Source organism: Marmota flaviventris, chromosome 7, assembly GCF_047511675.1.
Source record: "Marmota flaviventris isolate mMarFla1 chromosome 7, mMarFla1.hap1, whole genome shotgun sequence".
Classification (NCBI taxonomy): Eukaryota; Metazoa; Chordata; class Mammalia; order Rodentia; family Sciuridae; genus Marmota; species Marmota flaviventris.
In genome coordinates this window covers 83,339,385-83,364,158 of record NC_092504.1, presented here as the reverse complement: position 1 = coordinate 83,364,158, position 24,774 = coordinate 83,339,385, and the positions used below count along the sequence as shown (strand labels likewise).

At 33.9% G+C, this 24,774-nt stretch overlaps 1 protein-coding gene across 1 annotated transcript in view; it reads right to left on the bottom strand.

Annotated features, from left to right (window-relative positions):
• Positions 1 to 24,774, bottom strand: part of Ndst4 (N-deacetylase and N-sulfotransferase 4) — a 241,619-nt gene that overhangs the window by 70,821 nt on the left and 146,024 nt on the right. Inside the window, exons 4-5 of the mRNA XM_027935447.3 lie at positions 23,302 to 23,487; positions 21,362 to 21,490 (exon numbers count right to left, since the gene is read on the bottom strand). Of these exons, the coding sequence (XP_027791248.2) occupies positions 21,362 to 21,490; positions 23,302 to 23,487 (315 nt within the window). The remainder of the gene's footprint in view (positions 1 to 21,361; positions 21,491 to 23,301; positions 23,488 to 24,774) is intronic.

Sequence of the window (24,774 nt, the reverse complement as noted above, 5' to 3'; positions counted from 1 at the left end):
TTAAATGCTGTGCAACCATGCCCAGAACCTTTACTGTTTCTTTAAAATCTTTTTATTCCCTGAATCACCAAGCAGTTAATACATAACCAATTCTGATCAGTATTAGGTGGAAGTAGGGAATTTTTGTGTCCATTCCTAAATTTTTTCCTTGATCACTCAACATCTAATTCTTTACTTAGCCTAAAAACATTAAACTGGCACTATATTTAGTGAATTTTAAAAATGAAGAAAAAAATCAAATACAACATATTGCTTAGCAGAGCGACAAGACATGAACTCCCCTTCAAAGAGTGGCGAAGAGGATCCCTGAAGGTAGACTTTGTTACTAACCTTACGTCATTCTCAGGAGTTCTCCAGAGATCACAAAGATACAGTTTGTTCTGCGGCCTTTCTGTTCAGCCTGCTAAGAACAAACCCACAAAGTTACCAAGTACCCAGGAGAGAACCTGAAAAGACTGGGCAAGGCCATAATGGGGACACTGGCTAGTTATACTTGAATTTGGGATTTTTTTTTTCACATATCACTCCTCTCTCTCTTCAGATAGCAGGTAGGATAAAACAAAGTTAGTACATTGAATTAGAAGGTAAAATAACCATGCCAGATATTTAATTCACAACCTTTTTTTACAGCAACCTATTTATTAGCTGTCAATGTGCAAAGAATTGCATTTTCTTTTTCATGAATAAAATTATAACTTATAAAGGTATTTTTATTGGGCAGTGACAAAGTAAGTCTTAATATATTCCTTTCTGTTTTTCTTTAACACAGAAAACATTTCACCAGTAATGCTACGTGGACAGCAAAAGGTCTTTATGCTTTTTTCAAATATGAATTTATTTTAAAGATTATTTTGTTAGTAGTTAATTGAAGTCTATAATTTATCATTATCACTAAAATCAGTAGATAACATAATATGACTATTTGGGGGGGACTAAGTATAATGATTCTAGAAGCAATGAGCTGACATTGCTTATTAAAAAGAAAATAAGAATAAGAAGAGAATAGGATAAACATGGCTGTATAACCAATGTGACCCTGCAATCTGTACACGAGAAAAAATAAGAACTCATACCCCATTTGAATCAAATGTATGTTATATAATATGTCAAGATCATTGTAATCTTTTGAGCAACTAATAAAAAAAAAAAAGAAGAGAATAGGAAAAGTTGAAAGGAAGGAAGGAAAATAAGAATAGTTTTAAAAATGCAAAGATCTTGGATTAAACATTTCAGTATTTCCATTTATTACACAGTTTTAAAATCAATCAGAAAAAGCTAATTTTTAGAAGTCCTGTGAGCTTTCATTTTGCAAAGATAGGCTACAAAGAACAGACGTGGTTTCCTAGACCACCAGCCCATTCCTGAACAATGGACTAAAAATATTTATTCCTATGCTCCTTAAGATTAGGACAGTTTTCTGAAATTTCTAGCAAGGAGCTGAAACTTCTCTTATGATTTGATGAAATATAAATTATCCTTCCTTGAAGAAGTTTTGATGGAATAGATTGACTATTAAGAAAAAAGAATATGGGGCTAGGGTTGTGGCTCAACAGTAGAGGGCTTGCCTAGCATGTTTCATCCTCAGCACCACATAAAAATAACTAACTAAATAAAATAAAGGTATTGTGTCCAACTACAACTAAAAAATAAATATTAAAAAAAAGAAATGAGAACATCAGTTTTCTTTCTAAACCTGAATGTTATGGCCCTCACCCACCTGAAGGTGTCTATCCCTATCCATACAAACCTGAACAATTTAGCCCCAATCCTCTCCTGGCCTTCCTATCTTCTGCTCCTCTTTTGCCTCTCCCCTTTATTTTTTTTCTGTACTCTTTTTCACATATGCCTCCAACTCATTAGCTCATTAGTTTTTTCTCTGAATGAATTGCCCTTATATTTTCCTAATTCCATACACCAACCTGGTGTCACCAATGACCCACTTTACATTGGCTCCATGAATCCACTAACATTTTTGTTGCACTGGGGATCCAGAAGGTTATTGATGGCATAGAAATTGTCAAGTCACTGATTGTGAACCACTGTGTATTTCTGCAAAGGAAACCTTATGAGTTTTAGAAGTGATATTTGGCTAAGAATATAACAGTTTGTCATGTGCAAATTAGATCAATTCTGCATTGATCATTGTTTGTTTGTTTATTGTGGTACACAGGTAACTTTACAGTTTTTATGGAGAACCGCAGATACATGAAATGTCTTATAAATGAATGATGGTCAAAATTCTAGGTACACAGTCCAGTTCAAATGTGACATTCTTCTGATGAATATTTCTGTTTTATTCAGGGATTAGAAATTCCCTACTCTCAATATTTCCATGTTTTTTTTTTTTAACAGCAATTAGCAAATCTTATCCAAATTTTCCATTATATAATTATTTCTTCTTCAGTCTGTGAAGACTGTATTGTATAAATATTTCACAGGCATTTATTGAATGAATCAAGGACCCTATAGCTTCGAGAGGAGCATGGAATTTGAAAGGTATATATTCCTTTGCAATTACATCAATTTGTTCAGCCCTGGAAGGTGATGGAGTTCAGATATTGTTTTCAAAATCATCTTCCATTGAAAAGACAGCTTTTTTCCAAGTTATATCACTTGCCTTGGTATATCATCTGCCTTGGAGAAAAACAACAACAACAACACAGTGTACTAATAAAAAGAGTAGAGACTTTGAGATGCAAGTTTCTGAGCTCCATTGATAGCTCTACTATTCTCCAGCTATGTGATACAGGAGATAAGAGTACCCACCTCATATGGTTGTTGGAAACCTTAAATGAGTTACTATATACAAAATATTTTGAAGGTTAAACATACTAAAACCTTTTTTTGAGAGAGAGAGAGAGAATTTTTTAATATTTATTTTTTAGTTTTCGATGGACACAACATCTTTATTTTATTTTTATGTGGTGCTGAGGATCGAACCCAGCGCTGCGCACATGCCAGGCGAGCGCGCTACCACTTGAGCCACATCCTCAGTCCTGAAATCCTTAATAAATACTATCAATTACAAAGAATCAGAACAAGGAGAGATTAAAAATAATGGGTGTCAATATTTAAGTGAGTGGACATTGAAGAGAGCTTAGATATCACAAGAGTTTTTCAAATTTTGCTAATGGCCTATATTTAGATATCTGTTTCCCAAGGAATGATTACTAGGCATCTTTTTTCTACTTTTAGGCAGACATTAACATCACTAGGTTGGTGAGATAAAATGAAATATTACTTTAAGTTAAACTCGCATAAACTTTATAAAACATTTCAGGCATCTGCGGTTTCCCATAAAAACTGCAAAGTTATCTATGTGCCACAACAAACAATGACCAACACAGAATTGATCTAATTTGCACATGATAAACTGTTAGATTCTTGGCTAAGTATCACTTCTAAAGCTCACAAAGATACCTTTGCAGAAATACACAAAGGTTCACAATTTCTATGCCATCAGTATCCTTCCTGAATCCACCGTGCAACAAAAATGTTAGTGGATTCTTGGAGCCAATGTGGAATGGGTCATTGGTGACTCAAGAGTTGGGTATGGAATTGGGGAATGGAGACAGATGATGAGTACATAAATGTTTCAGAGAGTTGTAAATCCTGTGAAGAGAAGTAAGATGAATATTTGGTGGAGAGTAACTGGGGAAATGCCAACTCCGTTCTGAGAAGGTGACTTCTGACATGAGATATGAAAAGCAGAAGAAATCAGTCTCCCAAATTCTTGAAAGCAGCTCTTTCCAAATAAGCTATGAGAACACAAAAGCCTCAAGGGATGAACAATCTTAGCATATTTGAAGGACCAAAGAAAGAAGGGTGGTACATCTGGATTAAAGTAAATGAAGGTCAGAATGGAACTTGCAGAAAGGGGTAGCAGTAAACCATGTCTTGAGCCAGAGTTTGAGTTTAATTCTAAGATTAAATGAGAAATCATTGGAGAACTTTAAGAATAGGCATAGTTTGCTTTACATTGCACTTAACAATATCCCTCTGACTGCTCTAGTGACAATTGGACTTTATGCAGCCAAAGTGGTAGTTTTTCTGGAAGAGAGATAATGGAGACATTATCCAGTATGGTTGCCCCAAAGATGAAGAAAAAAAATAATTGGGGTGTTTTTTGGAAGTAGAGTTTATAGTTCTTAGTGACAGATTCATTTCTCTCTCTCTCTCTCTCTCTCTCTCTCTCTCTCTCACACACACACACACACACACACACAAATAACTTGTAAAAGGAAGGTATCCTGATGTTACTGAGAGATTGCCTGCTTTCTAGAAACTTATTTCCCAAACCATAATAATTAGGCCAATGATTTTTCATTCTATAAGGTAATATCACACTGCTTGCTTATAGGTGGGCTTTTTCAAATGTTAAATTGGTAAAGATTAAAGGGTCATTATAAACTATAATATATATACATATATATATATATATATATATATATATATATATACATAAAAATGCATATATATTTCAAAAATGCATTCAGCAAAAAATAGGATAGAAGCTGCTTCAAATTTGGGGCAATGTGATGTGTTTAAGTTTCTTTTTTATTTCTCAAAATAGCTCATAATTCTTAAACTCCTTGCATTTATGAGCATAACATCTCAGCCCATGTAGAAAGCTCTGCCTATAGAGATTTGATTGCTGGACAAAGTTGTTTAAGTGAACTACAGAATGGACTTCTGAAATGAAATTGCAGGAAGATGGCAATTTAGAAGTCACATCTTTTATTTGCATTTGATTTGAGTGTGTACCTGTGTGTGAAAGAGAGTTTAAGTGGATATAATAACAGCTTCAAGAAGGAGCAAGATTCTGTTACTTACGTTTTATATTTTGAATGGCATTATCGAATACTTTAAATCACGTTAAAAGTGACAACTATAAATCAAGGAAACACTTCATGCTTGGAATCTGATCTTTTACATTGTTTAAGCTGGTAATTTTCATACAGTGCTAGAGGAGGCCGGGAGTCATCATGAACTTTCCATTTACAAGAACATGACCTTTTCTTTACTTCTAAATCTCTTGGCTGCTTCTTTGGTTTTGGATAATGTTCTCACAGAGAGGTAATTGAACACTGACTGTTCTGTTAGGTGTGAAGTTCAATGAAGACAGATCTATAGGATCAATGATTCTAAACATGAAGACTATCTTTTCCCTTTGTGAAGGTAATGAAATCTAGTTCAGAGTTTTCTATTTGATTTGTGGGGCTGAATTTTCTTATATTAAATCCAAAACAGTCATCTAAATAATCTGTAAAAAATATGTAACAATTAGAAAGATCATTAATTTTTACATAGTTAATTTGTGCATACTAATTATGGAGGGTGCTATAATTATATTTATTTCTCATTGGGACAAACTCCCATAACAGTCAAGGCTGAGAATAAATATTAGTCAATTGAGTGAAAACTTCGTGTTCCCAGTAAACTTAATTCAAAAATTAAAAGACCATAAAACTGGTGATGTTAACAACCAAAACCAAAATATTTGACAACAACATCTGAGGTAGTTTGGTAGACAACAAAATCAAATGAAAAAATAGTCTTGACTGACCAAGCAAGAAGTGCATTTGATGACTCAATTTGTTCACTGAAATGAAAATAATGATAGAAATTTTATCATTTAAAAATAGCCCAGAAAGCACAATAAACTGACACACTACCAAGAACATTTTCAGAAGCAAAACTTATTCTGAACTCAAAACATTTATAAGACAAGATAACTTTATCACCTGAATTGTGTGTCAGAGCAAAGAGAAACAATCAAGCAAAATCCAAACTGAAAATAAATCCAGGGCTCATGGGCTTCTAACATACCTCAAATAGCATTTGGTAATAAAATAATTCATACTTCTACTTTTTGGGGTGATATTTATATTAAAATTTTTTTCTGAAATCAAAATATTTTCTTTTTTTTGTCATATCTCCTTGTCCTGTCTGTGCAAAACAGTAAGAGAAACAATATCATCAACCTCTTTTTATAGAAAGTAATTCTGAAGCACATGGAAATTATATAATTTTTTTTTCTTCAGGAAAAATAAGACAAGATTTTCTGAGTTTGGGTTATTGGATTATGCAGTGACACCCTGATGTGCATATTATTTTTATAAAGAAGAGGAATGTTTCCCTTCCACTTGTCTGTCTCCTTTCCCCTCTCCTTTCCACCTCCGATTTTCCTTTCCCTCTAACAGTGTTAACTCTTGAGAAAAATACACATGCATTATAATGACAATTTTCACTTATTGATTGATTCAAATTATTGAGCCAATACCACACATCTAGGGATACATGTAGTATACATATGAAACATATTATGTAAACTTAATAAACATTAAAAAATATCACTGTGAGCTACATTATGAACATGGCTCTATTTGCATATATAGTGGTGACATTGACCTAAACCTGTGAGGGAACCCCAAGGGCAAGAAAGAGAAAGTCAAGCTGAAATTAGCTGGACAAACAGGCTGAGGTGGAAACAGTAAGTATAGAAAAGCATTATAGCGGGCTGGGGTTGTGGCTCAGTGGTACAGCACTTGCCTCACATGTATGAGGCCCTGGGTTTGATCCTCAGCACAACATAAAAATAAATAAATAAATAAAAATAAATAAATAAATGTATTTTGTCCATCTATAACTAAAAATATTTTTTAAAAAGACATTATAGGAATAAGAAGCTACACATACTAAGGACTTCTGATAGAGAATAGGCCCTGAAACGTCAAATAGAACTACAAATAACTACAAATATTATTTGACTCTACCATTTTCTTATTTAAATTCCTTCCTTCTCCACAACAGAATAGTTTTCACATTATCAACATGGTGAAGAAAAACTTTTAGGATCTTACCCTAACCTATCTTCCAACTTCATCTGAATCTTATATTCTTACAAAACCCATACATTGACACTTCCCAAATCTGGTATGACAATTTTACCCTCTCTCTCTATCTCTCTGGGCTTCTCTCTTTTCATTGGAAAACTTCTTACAAACAAGCCTTGACTACCCAAACCAAGACATCCTACCTCATTTACCTCATGAACCAGTATTTCTGCTCAGGTCAACTTAAATATCAACTTCCCTAGAGAGTATTCTCTCATATTCCTTGATTGAGGTAAACACATATGGGAACACACACAAGAGGATTCTCATCTAGTGAACACATCAAGAGAATCTCCTCGGGGAAAGAAATAAAAATAAATAAGAAACAAAATGTTTGAGACACAAGTAGAAGTGAAGGTTGGCTTGCTGAGTAATTCGGAGCATTCCAACAATTAAGCACCAAATTTCTGATTATTTTATCAATAGTTTTTAAATTTAGGATTATATAAATCTCAAAGAAAAGTTTAAGGGATAAATACTGACTAAAGCCAATGGTAGTGTTTGAACACTTTTGGACATCTGCTGATAAGACTGTATGAGTAGAAATTATAAGAGTTTTAGTTTCTCAATAGATTCCAGTAAGTTCAGCATTTACATAATACTCCATATCATCATTAGCATGTTAGTAATTATTGGGAAAACAAACAGAGGAATTTCCTTTCTTCAAACCCCAAAATAAAACTTATCAACATGTTTTAGCAAAGAGCCCATATTTTAATTTTTACTGTATCTGAATCCGAGGAGTAGCCAGAGGAAAATGAAGTAGGAAATAAACAAAGTGAAATAAGGTCAAGTGATCAAAGATACTCTTTCTATTCATTATAGTGAAAGCTTTAAAAATAACTATCAAGGAAAAGACAAGACATATTGAAATACAAGTGTTATACAAGCTGTAAAAGAGATAAGAAAATTAAACGCTTTGGACTCCATGGATGGGTAAAAACAAAGAAAGCACTCATTTCCAATTTTAATTTTATGGATTCCCCACCCCTTCCACTTTCTCACCAACCTACTAGTACTATAAACTGTGATAGATGAAGAAAGACAGGTTTTTTTCTCTTTTATTATGCTTTTTCTTATTACTGATTATGCTTCCAAACTATTCATACAATGTCAAGAACATTATGTACTTAATTGTTATATCTATTACAAGTCTCAAAATAGAAAGGGGGGGGAGAGTTTTTATCTATAGACTAGCATCTACATAAACAGAAGGTTGTACTTTTTGCTGTTGAAAATATATTTATGCTGAAGAGTGATTCCAATAACTTCATTCCATGCTTTGGGAAAACTAAATTAACCAGTTATGCTAGATGAGATGGACTTCTCTAAAAAAATTGCTGCTTTCATTTTTCTATGGAAACAAAATTGGAAAAAAAAAACCACAACATAATCTTATGTATTTGTTCACTGTCTGGAAATACATAGGAATGCAAATTGTATTCCATCAGGACCTGTAGCAACTGCTGCATTAGAAAGATGCACGTCTACATAGTAATAGCAATCTTTCTCTTATTTGAATAGAAGGCAGAGTTCAAGCTTTTGAGGTAAAAATAATCCATTCTTTTGTGATGGCATAGTTTACATTCTGAATTACTAATTTCTAGATAAATACTATTGTGGAAAATTAAACAGAATCTGAATCACTAAAACATTAGGAAAAAAGCAAAATCTCCCCACATACTCTATCCTTATACCAACTCTGATTCGGAGTTTCACTGTGAACAGAAAGAATAATATCATACATAGTGAGAGCAAGGATCTTAGCTGATTTCGGTTTTACAAAATGCCTGCTGTGAGTGTGAATCACTGCAGAAGTGGTGATTCATGTCCTTTTGTAAAGGTTAGTCCTGCAAATCTTTAAGTAAGGGGAAAAAAATAAAACAGATAAAGGGGGAGAAAAAGAAGTGACTTGTAGGTCTTTCAGTGAGTGGAAATAGAATTTTCCACAATCTATATACTCTACAGGGGTCCATTCTTCTCACAGTTGGTGGCTAGTCTCCAGGGCTCTAAACCCCAGAGCTCCCAGTAACACTAATTGCTTCAAAGTCCCTGTCTAAGGTAGAGGCAGTTTTCACTGTAGTAGAAGTTAATTTCTACAAAAATAAATACTTACGGAACACTAGTTAAAAAAAATCTCCTAAGATTCCAAGTATAATATTACTATATTATTTTATAAAGAAGTTTATTTGGATGGAATATATAATTGCTTTGTTCCATAAGAAATGTCATACTTCTGTGTAATGCACAGTGCTTATAGAAAATTGAAGTCCAAAATATCAAAGAATACTTGAATGCCTTGTTATCAGTAATCATTAATTCTTTACAATTTGCTGCAGACTTACATTTTTCATTTGTTGCACTGAGCATAAAATAGATTTCTGTTAATTACGTTACATATCTGGTTCTATACTATTTCAGCATTGAAAATGACTTGTAAACTTTGGTTCAGGCTACTTCATGTTGATGTTTTTCTGTGCCTTACTGCTCCCTTTTCTCTAATCTGAAGAGCCAGTACTAATCCATAATGTACTGTACATGCTATTAGATTCCATAATCTCAGAGATTGATATATATGAAGAAAGAAAGCTCATTAACCAGCCTAAGCGTATGAAAGTTCAGAGACAGCACATGAAGATATATTGTAGTTCCATTATACTGGACTGTCAATTTCAAGAATATTCCTCTTTCAGGCACATAATTTCTTTTTTCATCTGAATTTGCAAGTGACCAATAGATTGGCAAGGGTTAGTGAGTTTAGGCACTGCTGAGAGCCTTGGAGAAGAGAGTAAATATCCTGACTCCAATCCTGCCATTTTAGAGTATTCTAAAGATCTAAGACTGTTTAAACATATCTGTCAAGAAAATGTAGAAAATTCTGTTTTTATATTGGTCTTTATGTAGCACAAAAATTAAAATGAAGTAGAACAAAATTAAATCAGGTAGGACATATTAATTTCAAGCTTTTGTAGTTACTGGTGACATCATCTGATAAGATTCCAGACCTTTTTTGCTTTTATTAACTATTGTCAGTTGTTGAATATTTTATAGGTTAGTGTCTCAACTTGAATGATGGTGGGCTACCTGGTTTACGTGGTTTCACCTCACACATGATTAAATTATATTTCTTCCTGTCTGAACAAAGATTTTACTGAAAATATAGGAAAGATTTGGCACCAGGGAAATACATGTTAGTATTTGACAAGTGTGGAACAGTGCAGGAAAATATCAATAAGTGATGAGGTCATGATAAGAATTTAAGAAAAATACCAGGAAGTTATCTGAATGTTAAGTGGACAGATGTCTCACTATTCTTTTGAAATGTCATTCAAATGGCCCTCAGACCACATAATTTTCGATTGTCATACTCATTTGGGCAATGCAAGGCAGTATTCAAGGAAATTGTGAAAGCCCATTCCTTGCAGTTGCTGAATTAAAAGATCTAATACACAATAGTAACAAGAATTTATTATATGAGAATCAAAGTGTAAAAGTTTATTCTAATTCACATTTTCTGTTTTGGGGTAGATTACAAAATAATGACATATTTTGAAACGTGTACAACTGTGAAAATAGGATATATCTCTGCATGCCTACTAGAGTCAAAATTTAAAAAAAAACAACAAGATTTGAAAATACTTCAAGAAAAATATGGACTTTTGAGCATAAAAAAGATACAGGTTTATTCTGGTGGGGAACAACATAAAATAATGTGACCCCTTAATGTAGAAGCTGGGCAAAGAATTTCTGCTGTTCTGCAGAACAGAGTTGTAGAAGTTATAAATCAGAAGAAAGAAAGAAAAAAAAAGAAGCCAAAATACATATGTGGGACTTTTCAAGGTTACTTAATCTAGTTTCTTTCCTTTAGGCAGATGAATTCCCAAGGTGATAAGAAAGAGCTATATAGTTGTTGATTCCACTTTAAAGTACTCCAGAGGGGGAGATGCCAGGGTACTCCTTCATATACTTACCAGTTTTTATTAGCCTCATAGGATACTTACCTACAAATGAATTCAGAAACTACCAATCAAAATTTAAAATGGTTCTCCTAAATTTGTAAATAATATATTTTTTTAAGAATATTAGTGATGGGAGATATTTTTTGTTTTCTACTTCCATGTATCTACCACTAAATATTAACCCACATTATCTTATTCTTATATAAACAGACCAACCAATGTCAAGTTATCTTTTTTTCTTCTGAATTTAAATCATAAAGACCCAAAGTTATAACGTTGGTGTGCAACGTTTAAAATTAAACCTATTTTTTGTTTTAAATTAAAGATTTTATAATAACACTGAAATCATAGGTTTTTTGCATCATATGAGATATTAGGAGTATTAAATTCCACATTCTTACAAACATTCTGCTTGGACAATCCTTAATTATATGTAACTTAGTGTGTCCTCCTGCAGCACATATGACTTTCTGGCAAGTTAAATTATCCTTGTATAATATTCATCCTATGTAAAGTTGTGATTATACCATTATTTTTTTTGAAACAATTTTGGAAGATTTTCATTAATTCCTGTTAAATTTTACCCTGCTGCATTGTCTCTATCACTGTACTGATAAGAAAAATTAGATATTATTATCTTATATATTTACTTTCACTGTCAGATTTGTGTGATGCTGCTGCATCCTTATTCATCCATTGCTCAACATATAAAAACAATATTGATTGCAGGAATCTACCAATCATTTACAAATATGCAGAGAAAATGAACATCTGAGAAAAATGTCATAATATGCAATGTCTGCCACATTTCTGTAATGTGAAAGTATAGACTGTTAATGAGAAAAGGAAATAAAGGTAGATTAGTCTTCATTCTATAGATTTTAACACCTGTGATCACCTGTCAACTCATATATCATCACAAACATTACTTTTTCACATTCACCGTCAGTTGGAGCACATGGTAGAGGAAATGGTCATCTCTGAATGATTTTATGCATACTGAATGCTTTCCACATAACACAAAATCCCAAGGCATTTTAATGATCTAAACAATCATTAACCTCTTCTTTAGAAAGCACCTCTTTTTTTATTAATTTTTTAAATTTACATATGACCGCGGAATGTATTGCAATTCTTATTACTCATATAAAGCACATTTTTTTTTCATATCTCTGGTTGTATACAAAGTATATTCACACCAATTTGTGTCTTCATACATGTACCTTGGGTAATAATGTTCATCACATTCCACCATCATTTATAACCCCATGCCCTCTCCTTTCCCCTCTCACCCCTCTGCCCAATCTAGAGTTCATCTATTCTTCCCATGGTCCCCCTCCCTACCCCACTATTAATCAGCCTCCTTATATCAAAAGAAAACATTCGGCATTTGGGTGTTTTGGATTGGCTAACTTCACTTAGCATTATCTTCTCTAACTCCATCCATTTACCTACAAATGCCATGATTTTATTCTCTTTTATTGCTGAGTAATATTCCATTGTGTATATATGCCACATTTTTTTATCCATTCATCTATTGAAGGACATATAGGTTGGTTCCACACTTTAGCTATTGTAAATTGTGCTGCTATCAAATAATCCGATCAATAAATGGGTCAAGGACCTGAAGAGATACTTCTCAGAAGATGATATAAAATCAATCAATAAATATATAAAAAGTTCATCATCTCTAGCAATTAGAGAAATGCAAATCAAAACTACTCTAAGATATCATCTCACTCCAGTCAGTATGGCAGCTATTATGAATACAAACAACAATAAGTGTTGGTGAGGATGTGGGGGAAAAGGTACACTCAGATGCTGCTGGTGGGGCTGCAAATTGGTGCAGCCAATATGGAAAGCAGTGTGGACATTTCTTGGAAAATTGGGAATGGAACCACCCTTTGATTCAGCTATCCTTCTCCTTGGCCTATACCCAAAGGACTTTAAAAAAGCATTCTACAGGGAAAGCACCCACTTTTTAAATGCAAATACACTTTAGAACTAATATATTCATTCATATCACTAACTTGTATCTTTTTTTTTTTTTAACCACGCACCAGGCACTATATGTATTTATTTATTTATTTATTTATTGGTTGTTCAAAACATTACAAAGCTCTTGACATATCATATTTCATACATTAGATTCAAGTGGGTTATGAACTCCCATTTTTACCCCAAATACAGATTGCAGAATCACATCAGTTACACATCCACATTTTTACATAATGCCATATTAGTAACTGTTGTATTCTGCTATCTTTCCTATCCTCTACTATCTCCCCACCCCTCCTCTCCCATCTTCGCTCTCTACCCCATCTACTGTAATTCATTTCTCTCCTTGTTTTTTTTTCCCATTCCCCTCACAACCTCTTATATGTAATTTTGTGTAACAATGAGGGTCTCCTTCCATTTCCATGCAATTTCCCTTTTCTCTCCCTTTCCCTCCCACCTCATGTCTCTGTTTAATGTTAATCTTTTCCTCCTGCTCTTCCTCCCTGCTCTGTTCTTAGTTGCTCTCATTATATCAAAGAAGACATTTGGCATTTGTTTTTTAGGGATTGGCTAGCTTCACTTAGCATAATCTGCTCTCATGCCATCCATTTCCCTGCAAATTCCATGATTTTGTCATTTTTTAGTGCTGCGTAATACTCCATTGTGCATAAATCCCACATTTTTTTTTATCCATTCATCTATTGAAGGGCATCTGAGTTGGTTCCACAGTCTAGCTATTGTGAATTGTGCTGCTATGAACATTGATGTGGCAGTATCCCTGTAGTACGCTCTTTTAAGGTCTTCAGGGAATAGTCCGAGAAGGGCAATAGCTGGGTCAAATGGTGGTTCCATTCCCAGCTTTCTCAGGAATCTCCATACTGCTTTCCAAATTGGCCGCACCAATTTGCAGTCCCACCAGCAATGTACAAGAGTACCCTTTTCCCCACATCCTTGCCAGCCCTTGTTGTTGTTTGACTTCATAATGGCTGCCAATCTTACTGGAGTGAGATGGTATCTTAGGGTGGTTTTGATTTGCATTTCTCTGACTGCTAGAGATGGTGAGCATTTTTTCATGTACTTGCTGATTAATTGTATGTCCTCCTCTGAGAAGCGTCTGTTCAGATCCTTGGCCCATTTGTTGATTGGGTTATTTGTTATCTTATTGTATAATTTTTTGAGTTCTTTGTATACTCTGGATATTAGGGCTCTATCTGAAGTATGAGGAGTAAAAATTTGTTCCCATGATGTAGGCTCCCTATTTACCTCTCTTATTGTTTCTCTTGCTGAGAAAAAACTTTTTAGTTTAAGTAAGTCCCATTTGTTGATTCTTGTTAATAACTCTTGTGCTATGGGTGTCCTATTAAGGAATTTAGAGCCCGACCCCACAATATGTAGATCGGAGCCAACTTTTTCTTCTATCAGACGCAGAGTCTCTGATTTGATATCAAGCTCCTTGATCTATTTTGAGTTAACTTTTGTGCATGGTGAGAGAAGGGGATTCAGTTTCATTTTGTTGCATATGGATTTCCAGTTTTCCCAGCACCATTTGTTGAAGATGCTATCCTTCCTCCATTGCATGCTTTTAGCCCCTTTATCAAATATAAGATAGTTGTAACTTTGTGGATTAGTCTCTGTGTCCTCTATTCTGTACCATTGGTCCACCCGCATGTTTTGGTACCAGTACCATGCTGTTTTTGTTAGTATTGCTCTGTAGTATAGTTTGAAATCTGGTATTGCTATGCCGCCTGATTCACACTTCCTGCTTAGAGTTGCTTTTGCTATTCTGGGTCTTTTATTTTCAGAGCGGAAATTAACGAAATTGAAACAAAAGAAAAAACTAAAAGTTGGTTCTTCAAAAAAATAAATAAGATCGACAGACCCTTAGCCATGCTAATGAAGAGAAGAATAGAGAGAACTCAAATTACTAACATACGGGATGAAAAAGGCAATATCACATCAGATGCTACAGAAATACAGAAGACAATTAGAAATTATTTTGAAAACCTATATTCCAATAAAATAGAAGATAGTGAAGACATCGATAAATTTCTTAAGTCATATGATTTGCCCAGACTGAGTCAGGAGGATACACACAACTTAAACAGACCTATATCAATGGATGAAATAGAAGATTCCATCAAAAGACTACCAACCAAGAAAATCCCAGGACCGGATGGGTATACAGTGGAGTTTTACAAAACCTTTAAAGAAGAATTAATACCAATACTTTTCAAGTTATATCAGGAAATAGAAAAAGAGGGAGCTCTTCCAAATTCATTCTATGAGGCCAACATCACCCTGATTCCAAAACCAGACAAAGACACCTCAAAGAAAGAAAACTACAGACCAATATCTCTAATGAACCTAGATGCAAAAATCCTCAATAAAATTCTGGCGAATCGGATACAAAAACACATCAAAAAAATTGTGCACCATGATCAAGTAGGATTCATCCCTGGGATGCAAGGATGGTTCAATATACGGAAATCAATAAATGTTATTCACCACATCAATATACTCAAAGATAAGAACAATATGATCATCTGGATAGACGCAGAAAAAGCATTCAACAAAGTACAGCATCCCTTTATGTTCAAAACATTAGAAAAACTAGGGATAACAGGAACTTACCTCAACATTGTAAAAGCTATCTATGCTAAACCTCAGGCTAGCATCATTCTGAATGGAGAAAAATTGAAGGCATTCCCTCTAAAATCTGGAACAAGACAGGGATGCCCTCTATCACCACTTCTATTCAATATAGTTCTCGAAACACTGGCCAGAGCAACTAGACAGACGAAAGAAATTAAAGGCATAAAAATAGGAAAAGAAGAACTTAAATTATCACTATTTGCGGAGGACATGATTCTATACCTAGAAGACCCAAAAGGGTCTACAAAGAAACTACTAGAAGTAATAAATGAATTCAGCAAAGTGGCAGGATATAAAATCAACACGCATAAATCAAAGGCATTTCTGTATATCAGCGACAAAACTTCTGGAACAGAAATGAGGAAAAACACCCCATTCTCAATATCCTCAAAAAAAATAAAATATTTGGGAATCAACCTAACAAAAGAGGTGAAAGATTTATACAATGAAAACTACAGAACCCTAAAGAGAGAAATAGAAGAAGATCTTAGAAGATGGAAAAATATACCCTGTTCATGGATAGGCAGAACTAACATCATCAAAATGGCGATATTACCCAAAGTTCTCTATAGGTTTAATGCAATGCCAATCAAAATCCCATCGGCATTTCTTGTAGAAATAGATAAAGCAATCACTAACTTGTATCTTTATTTCAGTGAACTAAGAGTTCTTTTCCTCAATTTCATTCTGGTAAAGTATGGAGATACTCTTTGACAAAGAATTAAGTGATGATTGGGGAAAAAGAGTGGATGGAGAAAGCTGGGTGTCAAGCTTACTTTTGCTCTTTCTGTTTTTTTCCTTCCTCACTTTAATTCCAACAATAAATTGTTGGAATCATCAAACTTGAAATAATAATTAGCTAAGCAGCCTCAAGATTTCTCTTTTCCACATTACTGAGGTGAGTATAGTTGATAACCCATTATCTATAACGTTTTCTCTGTTCAAAAGAAAACCCTTGTACAAAAAAACAACCCCCAGCTTATTATCCACCCCCACTCAATTTTGTTTAGCTAACATTCAATCTGCTTCCCACATTAAATTTGTTATATTGGTGAATTTTATATGTCAACTTGACTGGGCTACAGAATGCCCAACTATTTGGTCAAACATTTTTTTGGCGTATACCCATGAGGGTGTTTTGGGATGAGTACAGTATATAAATAAGTCCAGTACACATCTCTGGCATAGAATAAAGCAGATTGCTTTCACTAATGTAAATGGGCCTCATCCAATCACTTGAAGGCCTGAATAGAACTACAAAGCTGGTTAAGAAGGAATTGTCTCTCGCCTCACAGGACACTGAATTTGTGTGTGTGTGTGGGTGTGTGTGTGTCTGTGTGTCTGTGTATGTGTGCCTTCAGATTCTAACTTAAATGTTAAGTCTTTAGATCTTCTTGATTTTAAGCCTTCTGGCAGTTGGATTGAAATCTGTACTATTTCAGTTCTCCTGGCTCTCAGGCCTTGGATTCAGATTGGAAACACTATTTCCTGTTCTGGGTCTCCAAGTCTTCAGTGCATAGTGCATCTTGGAACTTGACAGTCCCCAGAATTGTATGAGCTAATTTCTTATAACAATCTCTTTCTCCTCTCTGTAGTCTCTGACTCTTGCTTTCTATCCCTTTCTCTGTCTTCTTGGTTCTATTTCTCTGGAGAAACCTGTCTAAAACACCTGTTAGCTTATGCTTATGCAGCCCTGGAACTAAGCTCCATTTAATCTGTGCTCTAGGCTGTCTGTAACCTGTCTGCCTAACGAGCTCAGTAAGATCAACTTGGATTTCTTGTAGTTATGCACTTTCCTTGTTTTAAACAATATTGTTTTTCAATCCCACATCTTTGTGGACTACCAGTTCCCTGATCTAAATTTCACATTGCTATACTAGAATGTATGATCTTATCCCTGCTATTGACCATCTTTAGCATTGCTCTTTCTGCATTATCTGTTCAGGTCTCTCTCCTTTATCCATCTATTCTAATCTGTTAAAAAATTTTCACCATCAAGTCACAATGCTAAAACAGGTAAAGTTTGCAACTGGATATGAGAATCCTCCTGAAACTCTCTTCTTTCACTGTATGTTCTGTCTGAAATTAAAATACATTTATGTGTTAATGATGATGAGCCTTTTCATTGAAGCTAGTAGTGCTTAGTATACATTTGTTAGTTCATAAGTGCTGAAGATGGAATTCTAGAAACCAAACAACTTATCTCATTTAAAGGACAACATTTATGTCTCAGAATTATGCTTTATGAAGGGCACTGGATTCAAAACAATTAAGAAGAGAGATATAAATTCATGTTTTTAATAATAAGTAGTTAGGCACCCAATTAGTAAACACTAATAACGATCAAACATGGGGCAAGAGGTTTAGGAGAGGCACAATATTGTGATGAATACTGACTTTCCCTTAGGAAATGCTAGAGCAAAGAGCAGTCAAGAGTAGAGTCCAAGAACTAAATGATATGAAGGGACTCTTGCTTCTGCTGAGTTTAAAATTTCAGGGAAGGAAGGGATAAAGAAAGAGATTTCCACATTTGCTTCATTAATATACACATGTGCACCTCAGTTTTTGAAAATCATTTTTATAATGCCCTTGGTACCTTTAAAATACATACAAAAGGCACTAAATTTGTAATATCTACAACCAGTTGGACTATCTTGGGTTTGGGTTCAATGGGAGTACCTCTGAGGGACACTGAAGATCATTCAGTTCAACTAGTTTATTTTACAGGAAAATAAGCAAGTCTGAGAAATAAAGTACTCTGCTAAGAATCTCAGGACATCACGCTCCTGTTCCAAGTTTAGTGTCATTTCAACACTGTGATTTAACAGACTATTTTGTTTTCAGAACAAAGTTTTTTACTACACTCTGACAAATCATTTTATCCCCATTTCCTACCCCTCCAATCTAATTTAAAAATTTTGAAAAAAATCATACATTTTATGTTCTTAATATATTCATAAATTAAAATGTTATATATATAAATATCTAACACAATATACTTTCAAACATACCTGGTGCTTCACCATGATTAAGCTCTAGTTTTATCTAAAGGATATATCTTTTTCTCTAAGAAAATTTCTTAAATTAAGCAAGGTGGACACAGTGTAAATCCCATTTGTACAAAAAATATTTTCAGCTTATTATCTTTTCCCCCTCAGTTTTGTTTAGCTAAATTTTAATCTGCTTTCCACATTAAGTGTCTTATCTGTTATGTTCTTATCTCATGTCTTTCTTGTTCATGTTTCCTGGGACCTAAATGAGACATGCTTTTCTAACGGAGCCCCAGAAATTGGAATCATTGTGGGAGAAAAAAATCAGAAAGCTTAAATAATGCTAACATTATCTAATGAAAATATATTCCCACAGAGTGAGGCCTGATTTATACATATATTTATAAAAAACTATCATTGCAAATTTGAAAGATGTAAGGACACAATTATAGAAAAAAGTGTCCAATTCTCTGATTTATATTTATACATTATAGATATATGTTTCTCTCTCTCTCTCTCTCTCTCTCTCTCTATATATATATATATATATATATTATATTAATATATATTATATTATATATTTATATTATATTAATATATATTATATATATTATATTATATAATATAATATAAAATATATATATATATATATATATATTAAAAAAGGAGAGAGAGACAGACAGACATACAGACAGACTCTGCATGCAAGCAAGCATACCCACTCCTGAAAAATATTTTAAACTCACTCTTGAGGGTTGATTTAGTCAGTTTTTTTGCTGCTGTGACTAAAAGATCTGACCAGAACAATTTTAGGGGTGGACAGTTTATTTGAGGGCTCACGGTTTCATGGGTCTTAGTCCATAGAAGACCAGTTCCATTCTTCAGGGCTCTATATAAGGCAGAAGAGCATAATGGAAGAGTGTGGCAGAGGGAAACAGCTCACATGATGGTCAGAAAGCAGAGAGAGACTCTGCTTGCCAGATACAAATTTATACCCCAAAGCCATGCCCCAAATGCTGTGCTTCCTCCAGCCACAACCCACCTGTCTTCAGTTTCCAATCAATTAATCTCATCAGGCCATCACTTCACTGATTGGATTAAGCTTTTGGGGCCAAATAATTACTACTTTGAACCTTCTTGCATTGTCTCAGATGTGAGCTTTTGAGGGAGACCTCACATCTAAACTATAACAAAAGTGGAGCCCTAATGGTCCAATCACGAGTTGTCTGTTTTTTACTTGAAATAAAATTAGTTAAAAATTTAAAAATGCACCTTATATTACCAGGATGGTTATCTTTGTATAAAGATAATAATATATAGTCAGCATTTGACACAGCCATCCCACTCCTTAGTTTATACCTGAAGGACTTAAAGTCAGCAAAATACAGAGATACATCCACATCAATGTTTATAGCAACTCAATTCACAATAGCTAAACTATGGTGCCAACTTAGATTCCCTTCAACAGATGAGTAAAGAAAATGTGGTACATATACACAGTGGAATATTACTCGGCCTTAAAGAAGAATGAAATTATGGCATTTGCTGGTAAATGGATGGAACTAGAGAATATGCTAAGTGAAATAAGCTAGTCCCCAGAAAACAAAGGCTGAATGTTTGCTCTGATCAATGGATGCTGATCCACAGTTGAGGTTGGGGAGGGAAGAACAAAGGAACTTTGGATTGTGCAGATGGGAGTGAGGGGCTATGGGGATAGAAAGAACAGTAGAATAAGGTAGACATTATTACTCTATGCACATGTATGATTACACTTCTGGTGTGATTCTGTACAATGTACAGCCAGAGGAATGAGAAGTTATGTCAAAATGCATTCTACTGTTATGTATAACTAATTAGAACAAGTTAAAAAATTAAATAAACCACTCATGTCCTTGGCAAAAAAAAGGATAATACATGGGTACATATTTTCAATGCAGCTTTTTGCATGGTGAACATTTTTAGAAACTGAAGTAAATAATATGTGAGAACACAATAACAAAAACAAAAAGGAAATTTATCTGTTATAAATTTAGAATCTAAAATTCTCAGTATAACAGGATCCTTTACCATGATTTAGTGTGATTTATCCCAGGGATGCAAGTGTGGTTCAACATATCCAAGTCATTAAATGAGATACACCACAGAAACCGAATGAAAAAAGAATAAAAATCATGTTCATCTCAATAAAAAGCATTTGAGAAAATTCAACATCCTTTCATGATACAAACGCCCAACAAATTCGAGAGAAATGCATCTTAACATCATAGAGCCAATATATGATAAACCCACAGCTAAGTTCATGTACATCACACTTCATCATATGATGAAAAGCTAAAAGCTTTTCCTCTAAGATAAGGAGCAAGACAAGGATGCACAGTCTCACCACTGTTACTCAAATTTGTATTAAGTTTTAGCCAGAGCAATTAAGCAAGGAAAAGAAATGAAAGGCATCCAAGTTGAAAAGGAAAAAGTTAAATTGACCTAGATTGCATTCAACGTGGTCTTATATATAGAAAACTCTACATTCCAAAAAATTCTTATGTGTCAATTATACCTTAATAAAGCCAAATGAACAAAGAACTAGCTTAAGAAAGTAGAATACATAACACCTCTTTTACTGCTAGAAATAAGTTTTGCATCAATCACATCTCAGAGTAAAACACCACTTTGTAATCAGATCTACCCAAAGAAGTTAACTTTTATCAAGAAAATGATTTGAACTACAAATTTCAACCCATTGTCAGTTCAAAGTATGCTGCTCATGAAAAAGAAAAAAAAAACACAAGGATAATTCAAGTTAAAAAATAAAAGTGAAATATTTTGAAAACACCAAAGTAATTGTAAGATACATAAATAGAACACATACCGGATTTAGAAGGATTGTGAGGAAAAGTTCACCTCCTCTGATACTTTTATCCAATTCTTGGGGTCCTCCTGGATATTCTTTGTAGAAAATAGTGTGGGTGAATAACCCACAGGTCTGTCGAGGGAGAACCTGAGAAAAGGGTGTAAAAATGGCACATGGGCATGACTTGATTAAGAAATCCACCGCTATTTTATGACTTTAGAATCTGCAAATGTCAATTCCTATTAGAGGGCCTTGATTGATGAGGTCACAGTCTTACAGAGTTGATGTTGGTATAATTTTGTAAATATTAAGGGATACAGAATTTACAGGGCAAATAATTTTCACGTGGTCCTATAACTGTAAAGTCCCACCTGACTTTATGTTAAACGATTGGTTAAAAAAGAAGAGCTGTTTTAGAATTAATTTAAAAATGGGGAGCCTCCAAGGTTGTATTTCTTGTGCAATTAGGCCATTCCTCTCCTTGTTTCTAAAATTTAGTCTTCCATTGCATTCAGGTTCTGGGATTAAAAATAGACATTTGTTATCACCATCACCCACCACATTTTTTTTAACTCTACTCTGAATTTTATTTTACCACAGGAGTAGCCATACCATCTAATGATTATTTCTGGCATATTTTGTGATTAATTCCACTGCAAATCTGAATGTTCAACAGAGAAAACAAATAAGTAATTTTATTCCAGATTTTTATTTTGAAGAGAAAACTACTTATAATCTAATGAAAATTGCACCCAATTGAACAGAGTAGCTATAATTATATTTATTCTTCATTTGATTTTCATAAATCTGATTAAACTCAAGGTAAATGAATGTATATAATATTGGTTCAAGGGAATATTTTCATTTCATAAAACATTGAATGGTTATGCAACCTAATAAAGGAAAAAAATGGGTGGTTTCATGGTGATTTTAAATAATATGAGTAATTTCTTTTATTCCTCCTAGATTCCTAGAGATATCTGTGTCACTATTTTTATTATTGACAAGTGTCACTTGAGTCAGCATCTTCTTTAGGTATTCTTTTATCAATTTTCAATAAAATAATTAAAGTTTCATGGTAAATGAATATTGAATACCAGCTCTAGATAGATGAATATGCCTTTTCTTTGATTTTAGATAGTGATTAGGTAGACAGATTGATAGATAGATACATACTTTTGTAACAACAATATGAATAAAGGATTGATACAGTACAAATATTTAAAAGAGAGAACATTTTATAAACTGTTGTTCTGAGTTTGACAACTAGTAATGAGTTATAAGAAATGGAGATAGATCTTTTAAAACAGACCATTTTAGATCCAATTGATTAGTATCTTTTTTTATTACAAGAAGTAATGGTTTTATTCTCATTTACAAGAATGGATATATCATTCTGTATTTGTTCTGTAACATACAAAGTGGAAATACATACCACCCTTTTGGGAGTATCCTAGAAAAAAGAGGACAAAAAGAGAAGTACCCTAAGAGTCAAATTGAGTGGATAAATTTAGCTCTCAGGTGCTATTTTATTCCATTCTTTCTGTTGACAGTGCAGCATTTTGAGAAGAGTTTTCTTGATCTATGGAACCACAGCCTGCCTTTAACTCTCAGTTAAACTACCCAAACAAATAGAATTGAGGAATTACTCAGGAGAAGTTTAGCCTCACTAGACCAAATTTAAATTCTGAAACCTCAGTGGGTAATCTATACAAGACTCATTTCCACTATTTCTAGTTTGTCTTAGACTCGCCAAATTCACTCCACAGCTTAGGAAGGAATCTTATAGCCAAACAACGTATTCGTATGTGACCCAGTCACCACCATGGTAGGCTGGGAATATCTGAAATTCATGTAAAAGGAGTTTGATTCTGTATCCTTAAAGGTAATGATGATCTGTCTTCAATCCATGAGTAAATCTCAAAACCCTTCAAAGATATACAGTGGTATGTGCTCACCATGATGCTATTGTGAATGAAGCCCTTTCTGTACCGTGCAGGTTTCAAATGTGGATATTCTTCAGTGCTGGTGACCTGAATACCCCAGACCTTCTTCCAAGCCGTATATAGCTGAATATGAACTGGGTAGACCCCTGAGTGATGTGGGGCCACAGCATAACCCATGTTGATCGGTATGCCATGTTCCTGAAAGAAGTCAGAACATCAGGATGGAATGTGATCAATTCAATCAATTAAAAAGCAGATACCTCCTATAGAGAATACACTGAATTTTATGCTGAGTATGAGAAATAAATATAAAATGAACTAGCAAAATGGAATTTATAATCTTTCTGCAGCTTATAATCTCTTGGGACATATGGTATGTGGATATTCTGAATTTTGAATACAGAAAGTTTTGGGGAAAGATAGGAAGTAAATTTGACTTTTTTTCAGATAAACAGGAATTTTTTAAAAATGTATTATTTGAGCAAGTGCCCAAAGGTAGAGGGAAGAACATGTGATTTCTCTCTCTGTGTGTGTATGTGTGTGTACAAAACAAGAAAGGTAAGTATGAACCATAAAAGTGATGACCTTTTACAGGTAAACAAAAGGATTTAGAAGTATCTATATTTGCATAATATGAGCATGTACACTTAACATATACTCTATTTCAAGAAGAATCTGGGGACATGAACTATAAGGGAGGAAATGAATCATAGTCATATCTTAGGGAAATATTTCTATGATGCAGATTAGGTGAAGGTGGAAAACAAATCTATATTATGGGTGGTTGGATTATAAGGCAGGTTATTAATGCCATTTAATTTCCTGTGATGTTTTGGATACAGAGCGACAAGGAAAAAGAAAGGTTAAGATTTTACTCCTGGTTTTAAGCTTTAGTAAATCAATTTATTTTTATACAGCATACACTTCACTATGAGATACTTACCTTGGGTAAACAGTCAACTCTGAAGGAAAACAGGTATAAATTTAAAGCAAGATTATGAGCACACTGTCAAAGAATGGTGCTATAGTTTTAGGTACATGAAATAGATCTGCAGTTTTCTAATTTCTACTTCATTATACCTTTCCCTTTAAATGCTTATCTGCTTTATAAAGACTCCTTGTAGGATTGAATCTCATCAATTGAAGTTATAAATTACAATGCACAGTCATATATGAAGGTTGATTGAATCAATAAACAGAACACACAAGTGTTGACTTGACAATCACCATTTATATTTTCTATTACATGGTACATAGCAAAGAAAAAGAATTCAGTTTGGTATAAAAAAACAAGCAGTGAATAGATCACATGTCTACAATACTTAAGTCATATGTCACACTCAGCTCAGAAGATGGGCCCTAAATATTTCACAAGTGTTCATCATTCTTCCTTTCTTGAAATGACCCTCATTGTATAGCCAAATTCACTTCTCTTTCATCAAGACTATGTGTTTTCTAACAACTATTACAATAAATGACTCTGTG